Genomic DNA, 15,512 nt, shown 5'->3' on the forward strand with positions numbered 1-15,512 from the left:
GTTCTGTCGCGAAACTTTGACATGTCATAACTTCTTCGTTATAACTCGGATTTCAACGTTCTTTATATGTACGGAATCCTTGTAACATATATACTAAAACTTAGTTAAGATTATTCATTGTAAATAATCTTCTATAAAAAAGTCATTTTAGACGCTTAACGTCTCTAAATTGACTAGGTCGGATCTACGGGCGTTACAACCCAAAACCGAGACCCAACCCAAAAGCAACAGAAGCCCAAAATAGCCTAACTTTCTAAACTCATAGTTGGGAGTACGCTAAGCGTATCCAACTCATACGCCATATGTACTCACCCTTGACCAACTTATGGGGTTCCAACCTAATACGCGCATCGTAGATGGAAACATGCCCGCCGTACCAGTCTATGAGCCGATCCTCATTTGGATGGCTTAATCCCTTAAGATCCTCTCGTCCAAACTTTAGATCTACTCTAAAACAAGATCTTAATACATAAATTTGGAAGCTTTAAGCTTATGTATGGCTTAATAAGCCCCAAAACCCAATTTTTACACTCTAACATCATGAAATGAACATCAACCCTTGCATGGTTGAGTTAAACCCATAAAGCTACCATTTTTATGCACAAGGGACCTCACAAACACTAAGATCTAACATCCTAAACTTCTAGAGTATCTTATACTTACAAGAAACAACTTAAGGGACCAATATATGCCAAGAACTTCAAACTATCTAGATCTAAGAGATGAATCAATAAGGTTGCAACTTTATACCTTCTAAGACTTGCCAATATGATGAAGATTTTGGATTTTCAAGATCCACACCAACTAATGCTTGATCACTAAGCTTTTACTTCTTCACAATGCACAAAAACACCAAAAGTTTACTTCCAAGGCTTAAAAACACATAAAGAAAGGCTAGGGTTTTGGGGGGAGTCTTTAGAGTGAAAGAGGCTGATGAGGGGCAGCCTCAAGGTCCATAATAACATTTAAATAGGGCTAAACCCTGAAAATTAGGGTTTGTGGTTTGCTTACGTATGCATGGCGTACACATGGGTACTCCCAACGTATGCCATCAACACCCACGACCCACTTAAGGGAGTACGCCCACCGTACTCCATGTTATGCCCAATGTACTCAGTGACCAAAAATGCAAATTTTTCTAAAACCAATTCCAATATTGAAGAGTATCTGAAACTCAATCATTTCAGATTTCAACAAATGAATGAATACTTGTTGTGATGTAATTTTTTTAACTATATTTGAAAGACTAATTCTTAGTAGAGTATTAACGTGAACATTAAGAAGAATGTGGAAGATCGTTGATTATTTATAGTGGTTAGTTATCTTGATTTTATATTGGAAACATCGGTAACTTTGAAGGCTAATTCGCAAACAGCATGATTATTTTCATATTTTGTGATGTTAGTTGAGAATATGGTCATTTTAGTAGCTCTTTTTAAAACTAGGGTGCGTATATGTAATGATTAGTATTAGAAGGGCATAAAGCAAACTTTGTCTATGAATGAATGATATGAAAGAGGCGCCGGAACCATTTAGGGTAAAGCTGTGCAACGACAATCTCTCTTCTCGGTGACTACCATCCAAACGAAAATATCCAAGGCGAAAAGGGAACAGTTGGCATGCAATCTCTGTACCCTTTCTTGTAACTCGATCGTAAATCCAGTTTATCGTCTGTTCTATTATGCCCACTATGGCTACTGAAAAATCAAGCGTTTCATTGGCTGAAGAAATCAAAATCCAAGCTAATGAAGCTTTTAAAGGTAATCTATAAGTTCCATTCTCTTCAATCGAACCGTTTATTTAACCGTATTACATGAAGTTATATGTGTACTCACATATGTATGATTGCCGATGGGTTTTGACAGCCAATAAGTTTTCTCAAGCAATTGATTTGTATACACAAGCAATCGAGATTAACGGTGAAAATGCTGTATATTGGGCGAATCGAGCTCTGGCTCACACTAAGTTAGAGGAGTATGGTAGCGCAATCCAGGATGCATCCAAGGCTGTTGAGATTGACCCCAAGTATTCTAAGGCATGTTGATTTGTTTTGGTTTTTAACTACAACGCTAGAGTTGTATACTTTGAATCGTTGATGACACTTTTACAAATTTAGGGTTATTACCGGCGAGGTGCGGCATATCTTGCAATGGGAAAGTTTAAAGATGCACTCAAAGATTTTCAACAGGTTTGTGTTACTTTTGACTCATTTGATTAACATGGAGAACGATTCGTTTTTATCTGTTAGATTAAACTTAGTAGATGTAAAACATATGTATATGAATTTCTCTGCAAGCATGTGCGTGTTTAACACTTCTATGAATTAAATACATTGGTTTCCGCTTGAAATTGAGAGATTTTTAACTGCATGATGTATAGAGACATCAGTTTGTCACTGATGTTGTAGGAAACGATAGGATGTTTGTACTGATTTTAGGGTAATTGTACTTCACTCTTTTTATCCACTTTCCTGTTAGGGTTTTCTTGATATGGTTGATATCTGTAATACCCCAAATCCAAAGTACACCCAAAAGTTAAAAAACAATGAAAGCTTTACAAAGCATTACTAAAAGATTTACTTCAGTTTCTAAAGGAACCTGCCAAAGATTTCAAGGTTTGAGCCACAGCTGCTATATGACATCTAATAAAGATAAAAAAATGTTAAAAAAGAGACTTCTATGGTCTTCCCACTAATTCCACGTTATTATCCCTTATGCCAATTATACTTTTCTTTATCACATTGGCTATATCAGCAATTTCATTACATCAATATTGTTAATCTCCGGTTAATAGAGTTAACCCATAGATGATGACAAAAGCAAAGTGCTTTCATTTGTGTGCAAGATAGTTTTAGACCCCCGTTACCTTTTTTCACTTAAATCTTTAATGGTGTTTTTGTGCTCAAGTTTATGCAAATAATCTTGTACCCATGTATACTATGCAGAAACAATAGTCAATTGAAAGCTAACAATTGTGTATATATGAAACTAGGTAAAGAGAATATCTCCAAATGATCCAGATGCTTCAAAGAAATTGAAGGAATGTGAGAAAGCTGTTATGAAGCTCAAGTTTGAAGAAGCAATCTCTGTACCTTCTTCTGAACAACACTCAGTAGCTGAATCTATCGACTACCGAACCATAGGTAGCATTCTTCTTCTTATTTATTTTCTACTTTTACTCAGCTTCTTTCAGAATTATGTTATTTTCAGAATTAAGTGGATGCAATTTCTGGTAGAATGTTGCATGTTTTTGATACCTACAAATATAATTTGTTGTTAGCTACATACAAATGTGAAGTGATTGGAAAAAAAAAGTGATTATTGCTTGTTATCAAGTCGATTAGTTGTTGCTAATGTAGCAATTTGTCATCAATACAATAAGTCAATAACAAACCTTGTTAGGTTTTAAACAATGGTTAATGGTATAACTTAAACACACTAACATAAAAATAAGAAACCCTAACTTAACTTGTCTTTACACACTAATGTAGCAGTTTGTCATCACTCATCAGCCTCCTCCCACCAAAGCCACCACCTTCCACCGCCAGTGTGCCTCTTCCGCAACCCACCGGGAACATCCAAGTGCGCCACATAAGATGCCATGTGGACATAGTGTCATCAGATTTTGCTTATATGGATTCCACACATGCATTAAAACTTAAGTCATAATGGTAAATACAAAACATAAAGCTAAGTGGCAAACTCGTCCCTTCAAAAAGGGTAAAATAGTCTAATAAATAATAATAATAATAGTCGTTGTGTGAAACATTACATTAATGCTTATGCATTTTAATAGTTATTTTGATCATTTTAGGCACGGGCACAGGCTCATCATATCATAGCCCTCAGGTTACTGCAGTAGCAGTAGCAGTAGCACTAGTGGCTGTAGTGATGCTGGTGGTGGGGCCCATTGCAGCCACTGTGGTGGCATTTTCAACAATCACAACTTTTTTGGTGGTCAAAATCAACAACTCTGGTTGGACTTGGTGGGAGGATGGCTCCACTCCTGGTTTCTTAACCAAGAGTCAAGTACTCAACATAGGTTTGAACTTAGTAAGGAAGGATCATAAAAAAAAAAAAAATTAAAAACTCTTATAAACAATCCCATGAAAGATTCAAATCTTAGAATATAAGACTGATGATTATTAGTATGCACTTGTGTTTTATGACTTTTATCTTTTCTTCCTTCCCAATTCCCATCATCCAAACAAAAGCTTTTATGTGTTATATGCTTATGTGTCTTAAAATTTGTTTATTTTTATAATAATGAGTTATTTATTTATTTATTTATTTGTGAGATGTAGATGTGGAGCCACAGTATACTGGAGCAAGAATAGAGGGGGATGTGGTAACTTTGGATTTTGTGAAGAAAATGATGGATGACTTCAAGAATCAGAAATGCTTACATAAACGGTATGTTATGTTATGTTGAGAAACTTGTAATTATTTTTTTATTTTTTGTTATTGTTTGTGTTGGTAGGTATGCATTCCAGATTGTTCTACAAACGAGGGAAATCCTAATGGCATTACCTTCACTTGTTGACATAAATGTTCCAAATGAAAAACACTTCACTGTTTGTGGTGATGTTCATGGTCAATTCTTTGACCTTATCAACATCTTTGAGCTCAATGGCCTCCCTTCAGATGAAAATCCTTATCTCTTCAATGGTGACTTTGTTGACCGTGGCTCCTTCTCTTTGGAAGTTATTCTCACACTGTTTGCCTTCAAGTGTATGTCTCCATCAGGTAATAATAACAAGAAGGATATTTACCATTCTGCCCTTGCTGGTTGTTCCAACATTCAACATATATATACATCTTTTTTTTTTTTTTTTTTTTTTACAGCCATACATCTTGCTAGAGGAAACCATGAGAGTAAAAGCATGAACAAGATTTATGGGTTTGAGGGAGAGGTTAGGTCAAAACTGAGTGATAAATTTGTGGAGCTTTTTGCTGAGGTTTTCTGTTATTTACCATTAGCCCATGTTATAAATCATAAAATATTTGTGGTTCATGGGGGTCTCTTTAGTACTGATGGTGTCAAGCTCTCTGACATTAGAGCCATTGATCGCTTCTGTGAGCCTCCAGAGGAAGGTAACGTGTACTGGATTATTACCTACCTACCTACCTACCCTTTTCATCTTATGTTTTTGTTAATTAAATTATCTTTTTTTTTTTTTTTTTTTAGGGTTGATGTGTGAGATATTATGGAGTGATCCACAACCTAACCCTGGTAGAGGACCAAGCAAACGTGGTGTAGGTCTCTCTTTTGGTGGAGATGTAACAAAAAGGTTCTTGAAGGATAATAATCTAGGTAATATTTTTATTTATTTTTTATTATTATAATTGCAAAAATGGGTTTATTTATTTATTTGTTTATTTTTCAGATTTAGTTGTGCGATCTCATGAGGTGAAAGATGAAGGGTATGAAATTGAACATGATGGAAAGCTCATCACTGTTTTCTCTGCTCCAAACTATTGTGACCAGGTAATAATCCAATTTCATCTTTTTAAATAATATTAATTTCATTTTTAATAGTAACTTCTGTAAAATTTTATTGGTGTTTGCAGATGGGAAACAAGGGTGCTTTTATTCGATTTGAGGCCCCCACCATGGAGCCCAAGATTGTCACATTTTCAGCAGTGGTTAGTCTGTTTTACCCTTTTTCCTGACACAAATTCTTATTTGTTTATTCAGGGGTATTTTTGTAATATCATATATTTATTTGAAAATTCAGCCACATCCTGATGTGAAGCCAATGGCATATGCAAGCAATTTCCTGCGCATGTTCTCTTAGGGTTGGTTTTTGATTGGTGAAGATATGATGGATGAAGTGAAATGCTTTCTCTAATCTACAATTGCACATATTGCATGAAACTTCTGGGACACGTGCTGTTTTTGTTTTTGTTTTTGTTTTTTTTTTCCCTCTCTTTTTGTTAATTTTACGTGTTTCCATTTATAGTTAATGTAATGGAAAATCAGGGTTGCATGAATTAAGATTAAGGACGTTTTGTATAATGTGTTTCTGTTTGTTTTAACCCTGTATTTATTATCATTTTCTTAGAAACTTTGGTTTTTTATCCTTTCTTTTTAAACTCCAAGACACCAATTGAATTGTGTAGAACAATAAACAACTTATGCTTACTTCCTTTGTCTTTGGAATGTTAGAATTTGAAGCACTCAAGGTTATGTGAGTAGGTTTTAAAACCCTGGATTAGTGAAATAATATGTCAAGATATTGTATGTATTCTTGGGTTAATGATTGTGCTTTGGATAATAGTTTGGACTTCTACGTTAATTTGCTACTTCAATTTATGAAAACTCCAATGTTATAAATTATGAGCATAAAAGCTTGCAATGAGCTTCAGAGGAGTTTTTAGCTTTGTATTTTATATGATTACTGTTTATAATCCATTTAAACGTCAAATTATATATTAAACCAAATTTAAAGAATCAATTAGAATCACATATAATGGTATTGAATCACCAACAGAAGTTAATATCTGGATTGGAAACTAATGTAACATCTAATGGAGTCGAACAGGGTTTTGAAATTAAAAATAGTTATATCTTAAATCATTGGTTAATGTTGATGATTAGTATGTTAAGGAGTGTTTAAAGCAAGAATTTTAATGCGAGATAATCATACTAATTCATTAGGAATAAAAGGAATGAGGCGAGTTTTGGTTTGGACATGTTTTAAAAGCTTAAAATTGCTTAAAAGTTTGACGATTAGCCTTTTGATTATGGATGAGGAATCTAGTTATATATAGGGGGAGGTACCACGGTGCATGATTTTTGACGTACGACATAGAAAATGGGCTTATTTGGTTAAGAAGTAGCATGAAAGGAACATGGGGTATCAGAAATGAGGATGTTGTTGTGGATTTGTACTTAAAATCTTATAAATTGATACATGGGGACGGAGCAGGGTATATTATTCTCCAATTAGTTCTTTCATACTATTTTATATTATATTATAAAACATATTATTAATATCTTGAATTTTAAAAGGTATAAGTTACAAAGTTTTTTTTTTACAAATCAATTATGCATAAGTAAATTATTAATACTTGCTAAAAGTTTAAAGATTTGAATTAAATAAAATAATTAAGAAATTCAATTTGGAGAAAATAAAAATTTTAAAATATTAAATTCATGTATATGAAATTAATTTATATTTCTTAAACTAAACAAAATTTTAATTAATTTACATGATTAAAATAAAATTATAATATAAACATAAATATTTTATTTAAAAGTGACATTATTTATTATATAATAACTAATAATAATATCTAATAATTATTTCCCCGTAAGAAATTATTTGTAAAAAAAAAACTATTTATCACGGCCGCTATATGCGGGCGCACACATCTAGTATACACACACACACACACACACACACAGAGAGAGAGAGAGAGAGAGAGAGAGAGAGAGAGAAAGAGAGAGAGAGAGAGAGAGAGAGAGAGAGAGAGAGAGAGAGAGAGAGAGAGAGAGTAAATTACACTAATGGCTCCTATGGTTTAGGGAAATTTGTAGGTTTGGTCTCTAACTTCTTTTTTAACTCGGAATGTCTATATTGTTTGTTTTTGTTATGTGCTTGGTTTCTGTCTTACCTAAAAAGACTATTTTGTCATTGATTTTTTAATTTATTTAAATAAACACACTCGAACCCCACCCGCCCTCACCTTATCTTATCTGCCCTACAATTTTTTATATTTAAATAATACTATTATTAGGTAAGATAAGAACCAAACGCGTAACAAAAACAAATAGTAGGGACCAAATGCGCAAGAAAAACAAGCAACATGGATCCTCCGAGTTATAAAAATATGTTAAGGACCAAACACGCAAATTATCCTAAACCATAGAGACCATTTGTGTAATTTACTCATATAAAATAAAAGAAAGATATTTGAGAGGATTATAAAATAAAAGAAGGAGATTTGAGAGGATTCTTGAACACTTAGACAGTTGTATTCTAAATGACGTGTTTATTTTTTTCACATTTGATGGGTATTAATATACTATATTAATTCCTAACATAGTTAGGAATAGTATTCTTCATACCTTTTATATTTTGACGATGTTATTTTCATTTCTTTGCATAATTTCACTTTGTCTTGAATCGACATCTTTTTAATTTTTTTTATTTGTTTTCGATTTTTGTTTTTACCTTCCCATCTTCTTTGCAGTGTCTTTCACTTTCTATTCTCTTACATGCACCGTCCTTATGATTCCTACTGTTACTGTGAACTTGGGGATTCCGCTTTTATCTACACCGGTCTTCTAGGTTTCTAATTTGGGTATGTATTTTGTGATTTGTAATTGATTTTGGAATGTATGGTTATGTACTGGTGCTTCTGTTATTTTTTATGTTTAGATTTGATACAATCTTTTGGTGCAATCTGTTTCTTTCTTTTATTTTTTGTTTGATGCTCCATAATCACCGTAAAAGGGGTTCCACATTTTTTCCATCGGGTTCCTGTCGTACTTGTCGAAATTTGCAATTGATTGATGTTTATGTCTTACCGGCTTACTATGACTATAGGAACTTTTTTTGTGTTTGTGAGAATTTTGTGGCGTTATTTTGGTTTCATGAAAGGGTTTTGTACTTATCTTAGGCTGATCGTCCATTTTATACAAAGTGTTGCGAATCCGCGTATGTTGGTAGGCTATTTTGACAATGACCACTTTATGTATAACGTAAGGGCATACAATTCTATGTTTGCTATGACATCTTTTGGTGCACAGGTGAATAAATCTATCAATAAAGGTCGTGGACCATATATCTTTAAAGTTTATGGTTAAATTTCAAATTGGATTGGGTTATTTTCTCATGAGCTAGGAAAACCTTTGCGCTTTCTGCAGATATACATGTGTGACACATATAATGAACTTTGTAATAGACTTAATTTTTTCCGTGATGAAGATACATAATGTTGTATTGTCTGTAGATATTGTAGAATCCTTAATGCAAATGTTGGATACACATAATGAGTATGTGCGTACCTTTAGGATGGCGAAGGAAGTAGCTCGTGATTTTCTTAGTAATTGGATGGTTTGCTAACAACAACACCAAGAACTAGATGGATAAAGTACCATAACCACAGACCCAATAACACACACGAAACTTCCTGAACCACTAAAACGAACAACACTTGAAAGCACATGTAAAAACAAAAAATAACTATACACGAATAAAGACAACACTAAGCTAATATCCACTCACTATACATGTACTGTTATTGAAATGCCACATTTGAAATGTGAAAGATACAAAGATGATAAACAACCATACAATAAAAAAAGCAGAAAGAAGTAGTATACTCGTTACACCAACGTATGTATAACCTTTTGCAAAATTATTTTGTACAATGCAACATTACTTTTGCAACATAAAGTACCCTCTGATCTAATATACTAATCATTTTAATAAAACACCCATACTAAATGAAACCAACATAAGACCCCCTTACTGCTACAAACTCTAAAGTTCATAAAATTAGTATTATGGAAACTACACACAAAAAAATAATAATCAAATGTATCATCCTTGAAAAGTAAATTTAGTTCTAAAAACTCATATATTAAAAGGTCAATTGTCCAAATTTTGGTGAACATTAGCTCATTGAACCACTTTATAAAACTCACTTAATGTAATGTAGCACTTGGTTTCCGGTATGTGAATTTTATTTGAGCATTTCCCTATTTTAGCCTTGGACTCGGCGAGTCATAAGGTCTGACTCGCCGAGTAAGGACGAGACTCAGGACACGTTTAAGTTGGCGACTCGGCGAGTCCATATGCCGGACTCGGCGAGTCACCGCTGTTGGATGAAACCCTAAATTTCAAGGGTTTGCACCCTATTTAAACCCTCATTCCGCCCCAACCTCGTCCCCATTCACCCCCAGAACTCCCAACCTCACTTTTCCCTTATTTCCTTGAGAGATTGAAGTGTTTTTGGAGTGTTCTTGAAGATTTTGAGGAGAAAGAAGAGTAGATCAAGAAGAGGAGAAGGAGACCAGGCATCTTTGTGTCATCCCAACGTTTTCCTTGAGGTATAGCTCGTTTCCCCCCTGTTTTCAAGCTTGTAATCTCTTTTAGCTTCATAGGAGTCCTTCTTGGGCTCTTCCCCAAGCTTGTTTGTGCTTTGTGGGTTGTAATAAGTTGTTAGCCTTTAGATCTAGGCATGATTTAGTCCCCGGAACTTGGATCTAATGCCTTTATGGGGTCATATTGCATGAAAGCCCTAGATCAACCTCTTTTGGTGCACTTTGAGCCTTAAAATCCATATTGGTGAATATCTACATGTAAAGTTGGAAACTTTACATGTGATTTGTGTCCTAGAAGCCCAGATCTGTGAATGGCATGGACTGGAATTGAGCAAATCGGCGTATTTGATGGATGCATGGCTGCGACTCGGCGAGTCGTATATGTGACTCGACGAGTCTGGTCGCGAGTCACTGTACTGGTCCTTTCATGATGTGTCGAGTTGAGTCGTGAGTCACAGGGGGTGACTCGGTGAGTTGGGAGCTGAACTCACCCATGTTTGGACTCGGCGAGTCAATGCCCTGACTCGGCGAGTCCAAGGCAATCTTCATAGATCAAGAACAGACTCGGCGAGTTGTTCATACAACTCGGCGAGTCTTAGCATATGTGTTCTTCGGATGAAGATGAACTCGACGAGTTGTTCATACAACTCGGCGAGTAGGATGAAGGAGTTGAATGTCAGTTTAGAAGATGAACTCGTCGAGTCATAGCCCAACTCGACGAGTAGAATTAGGGACCCAGGACAATTGTCTGGACAGGGACTCGGCGAGTGGAGATCCACTCGGCGAGTCGGGTCAACTAAAAGTTGACTTCGAATTGACTTAGGGCTAGACCAGGGGAAAAATGGTTTTTTTACCCAAAGGACAGTTAGCAGTGTATGATTAAATATATTGTGGGAATTACAGCCGGGGAGTTTCCGGAGTAGCAGCAGCAGTAGTAGGTGATCAATTCCCACACAGATCAGCAGCTATTTCGAGGTGAGTTTCCTTCCAGTAGTAACGGGTCTAAGGCACCGAGGCCGGCCCGTATAGACGAGACGTTAGTATTAGAGTGTGGGCCGAGCCCGTATCTATTAGTTGAGCTGATTATGATATATGCCAGTATGATAGCATTGTTTACACTTGTTGTCTGTGCGATACTTGTATGATAAGAGTTGGCGGTTGAGTGTGGGCGAGGCCCGTATCTCTCCGAGAATGGAGTGTGGGCTAGGCCCGTATCTCCCAGATAGCGAAGTGTGGGCGGGGCCCGTATCTTCATGAGTGTGGGCGGGGCCCGTATCTCCTAATTGCATGTTATTTGTTAAATGCTTGTATGGTATGGGGTATTATGGGGGAGCTCACTAAGCTTTGTGCTTACGGTTTCAGTTTTGGTTTCAGGTACCTTCTCAGCTAGGGGAAAGGAGCCGGCGCGGTAGCAGCATGTCACACACACACACCCTCTTCGGTTTCCGCATTTACGAGCTTTTCTGGGATTGATACTCTGATATTCTGATTAGTTGTATGTTTTGGTTTTCAGACATGGTTCAGTTTATATTATGGATGATCGAATGATGTTTTAGTTATTAATATTTTCTAAAGTAACATTTTTAAACAAAAAATTTTTGATGTGAAAATTGGGTCGTTACATGTAAATAGCCAACTACGATTGCATGTACACAACTTGCGATCGCAGGTTTTCATTTATCATTTTCGGATGAATTTTTGGCACAAAAGAACCTCGAAGACAAGTTGCGACCCAACATGCGATGGCATAAAGGCCCCGTGCGGTCGCATAAAGGCAACCCGCGATCACATGTTGTGCCTAAGATGTCTAAAATTTCGTCTACTTTTCATATCATTTTGAATCACATCAATCGGAGTTATGGTTCTCGAGATATGCTCAAAATACTGATAGGGAGTCAAAGATGCCAGAAACATCCTTTAACTTTAGATTGCAGATTCTATCTCCGTGTGATCAATTTGATAGAATGTTTCTTGAACAAAGCATCTTCTAATCATTCCTCAACATACCCCATAAGTTCCAAGCTCCATTTTAAGCTCCAAACTCACATCCAACTGCTCCCAAAGCACTGCTCCACTCAAATTATCTGAAATTGACATGAAAACATGAGCAGTACGAGAATTCTAACAAAATACATGAGCTGAACATTGTTTATCTAAATGACATGAAAATATACAAAATATGATGCTCAAATGATGATAAAAACTACCCTATAAGATGCATGAAATGACATCTAACTGCTACTGTTCTCGTTGGACGAGATTCATGGTTTTTCATCAAGAACTCATTGTTTTGCTCTACAACAAGCTGTTATAACCAACAAATCAGGGCTAAGATTTCTATCTTGTACACGATGATTTCTTTGTGTAACCTTGTAACATTACATATAGTATAAATCAAACTTCAATACTATTTAAGTCTATACATCCAACAATTGTGATCCAAGTCGAAACCACATTGTATAAACCCAAAACCTAATCCGATAAGCTAAGACTACTCAACTTTAGGCCTTAGTCTAAGTTTTCTTGGCCCAAAACCCTTACTTGGGGCCAAGACACTCTTATTGGGCCCTAATGGACCGATAATCTTTCCAATTGGTCTTTTGGGTCGAAAATCATCATTTGGGTTTCCTATTCGGCCGTGAAAATTATTCTTAAAACATAATGGGCCAAAAACATCTAATAGGTATTGTATTGGGCCAAAAATCTCTAATGGACCATCTAGTAGGCTGAAAACCCCCTAATGAGCCCTTTTGAGCCGAAAGCTCTTCCACTAAATCTTATTGGGCCGATAAACTGCATATGTGCCATAATGGGCCAAAAACCCCTATTGGGCCCTCTCATAAAAACTGAAAACCTTTTTATTTTCTCCACTCCCTTTTAGGCCAACCGATTATTAAAAAAGGAAATAAAATGCATGCAAAGGTTGACACATCATTATTATACCACAAATAACAAAGGGGTTTATCCTTTATGCATCTAGGAAAGGAGTATGGACCAACAAATAACAAGGCACAATCCCTTCCTCTCTCATCCCTTTAATTGGCCGAACCACCCTTCATTCACCACTCTCATTTCAAAAAAATTCATCCAACTCATTTCACCTCTCTAACCTTCAACTTTTTGTCTCATCTCCTTCTCTAAAGCTCGTGGGTATATAGGTGTTTTTCAAGAAAGTTTTCATTAAAAATCACAAGCTTGGTAAGTTAATGTCTAACTCAAGAGTTTTTACTTCATGCTTATGTTTAAAACACTCAACTTATACACTTAGTTATGTGTTAAACTCCTTAGAACAACCACCACTTCAAAGATCTCTTCAAGGCACAAGCTAGGACTCGAAATTCCTTCATCTTTTTCCTCTACAAACCGAAAAAGCCCCAAGGTGAGCTTCACACCCCTTGTTTTCAAATTTTCATTTTTTTTTGGGGGGGGGGGGGGGGACACAAGTCAAAATCTTGTTTATATCCTTGAATATTCACTTGCATGTGTATGTTTTATATGTATATGTGTGTTGAAATGTTGTGATCTCATGCTAGAAATCCATGAACTCGAGATTTGTATAAGTCTCAAGTTGTTGGAAACAAAGTTATTTTGTGTAGCTTTACATGTTTTGTTGTTATGCCAAAAATGTTTTCTTTAATGTGTGATAAAATCACCATGATGTTAAGAAAAATGTTAAAACAAAATTTTGGTGATGAAAGCTTGAAAAATGGAAAAATATGGAGAATTACACTTAAAATGGTAAAATTTGTGAATCTATAAATTTTTACTACAGTAAAAATAAAAATGGGTTAATTATGACCATTTCAGTAAAAATGGGCTATTTTTGACAACAATGTCAAAAATAGGCTACTTTTGACAATTATGGTAGAAATGGGCTATTTTTTATAACTATGGTAAAAATGGGCTATTTTTGATAACTCTGGTAAAAATGGGCTATTTTTGACAACTATGATAAAAATAAGCTATTTTTGACAACTATGGTAAAACTGGACAAATTTTGACAATTGTGGTAAAAATGAGCTATTTATGACAAAAGTAGTAAAAATGGGACAAACTCACTTTTCCACAAAAATTTATGTATTATAAGTTGTCTGTCAATAATAATTTTTAAACACTCCTAATAATCTGTCTAAATTATGACAATAATTATTGTGTGTCAAACTGCAGTCGTAAATATACACTAGTAACATTATTTATAACGTTACATAATGGGATTCAATATTTGCGTAAATTCTATTAAGGCTCTTGTGAGACACTTCTTCACCGTACCTATTTAGTGTACCCGTAAGACCTTTAGTTATAACCAAAGTCTCTTGGAGGGAGATTGGGATATTGTGTATAGATCTATACGGGGTTGACACCCCCACACCTAAGCTGTTTGCTACAGATAGACATGCCAGTCTAGGGTCATAACTATTTTTAGAAACCGACGCTTGAAGAACGTCAAGACAGACGCTCTAGTCACATTAGTATGGTTATAACGATTCACATATGGAATAACAATATTATTTTAAAATTTACACAAAGTATACACTCTACCCATTTTATAAAGTACAAAACTATGTGTCGTCCGTCTATTTTGTAACTAGTTTCACCACTCTGGTCTTAAGGTTTAAGACCACAACTTTTCGTATAACAGAAAATATAGGATTTTCAGGGAATACACTCTATATAATTTCAAACAAGGTAAACAAAGAATACATATGCAATTATACATGATTTTGAAACGAGACTCACAAACTATTTCTAAAGAAAATATCGGATTTTCTGGAGTTTACAAACTATTACAAAGTTTTCTTATAAATATGTTTATGAACTCACCAACATTCTATGTTGACGCTTTTTAAAACGACTTGTATTCTCAGGAACTCAGTGAGCAGGTTTTTCAGCCATGGACTTTGGATAATTGTTGTACTTTTATCATCATACATTATGTTATTTTTGGATGTATTTTCATGAACAAATTCAAAGTTGTAAACAATACATGTTGGTATATTTAATGTATGATGATGTGTTTCATTCATATTCAATTGTTATGATATTACAAGATGAAGTCACCCGCCCCTGGATGTTTCCGCCGTCCCGGTTCGGGGGTGTGACACATGCAGACATGCATTCGGTTTAGAATATTTTGTTAACTTTTGCAACCGATATTGTTGAATAAATGTAATGTTTGTTGCATGAAATATGGAGTAAGTTTTCTCTAACATATCTTCATCAATAACTTTTTGTCCACAAATCACAATACTTGAGTTGTGAACATATTCTGAACAAAGCTGAGTTGTATTCATTTACTTTCTTGAAGTCTTGAAACCTCAATGTTCTCCATTCATCTCTACCATTTGGAAGTATAACTTCCTTTTGATGATCAAATCTTTCTTTCAAGAGATTCCAGAGAATACTTGGATCAGTAATATCAATATATTCAAATCTCAACATTTCATCAATATGCTTAT

General features: G+C 35.1%; 1 protein-coding gene across 2 annotated transcripts; it reads left to right on the forward strand.

The window, feature by feature from the left end:
* Positions 1-1,528: 1,528 nt before the first annotated feature.
* LOC145035118 (serine/threonine-protein phosphatase 5-like) lies at positions 1,529-6,080 on the forward strand. 2 transcript variants are annotated; one of them, XM_078983707.1, is made up of 12 exons: positions 1,529-1,760; positions 1,866-2,035; positions 2,117-2,188; positions 2,992-3,142; positions 3,814-4,041; positions 4,304-4,412; positions 4,480-4,745; positions 4,845-5,093; positions 5,188-5,313; positions 5,387-5,487; positions 5,571-5,645; positions 5,738-6,080. In XM_078983707.1, exons 1-12 carry the CDS (start codon positions 1,682-1,684, stop codon positions 5,795-5,797), a joined length of 1,686 nt encoding a protein of 561 aa, XP_078839833.1. In that variant the 5' UTR covers positions 1,529-1,681; the 3' UTR covers positions 5,798-6,080. The 2 variants fall into 2 exon arrangements, with proteins under 2 accessions (XP_078839833.1, XP_078839834.1); XM_078983708.1 differs by lacking the exon at positions 3,814-4,041 and having other exon boundaries at positions 1,530-1,760.
* The last annotated feature ends 9,432 nt before the right edge of the window (positions 6,081-15,512 follow it).

Source organism: Lactuca saligna, chromosome 3, assembly GCF_052625555.1.
Source record: "Lactuca saligna cultivar CGN05327 chromosome 3, ASM5262555v1, whole genome shotgun sequence".
NCBI classification, from domain to species: Eukaryota; Viridiplantae; Streptophyta; class Magnoliopsida; order Asterales; family Asteraceae; genus Lactuca; species Lactuca saligna.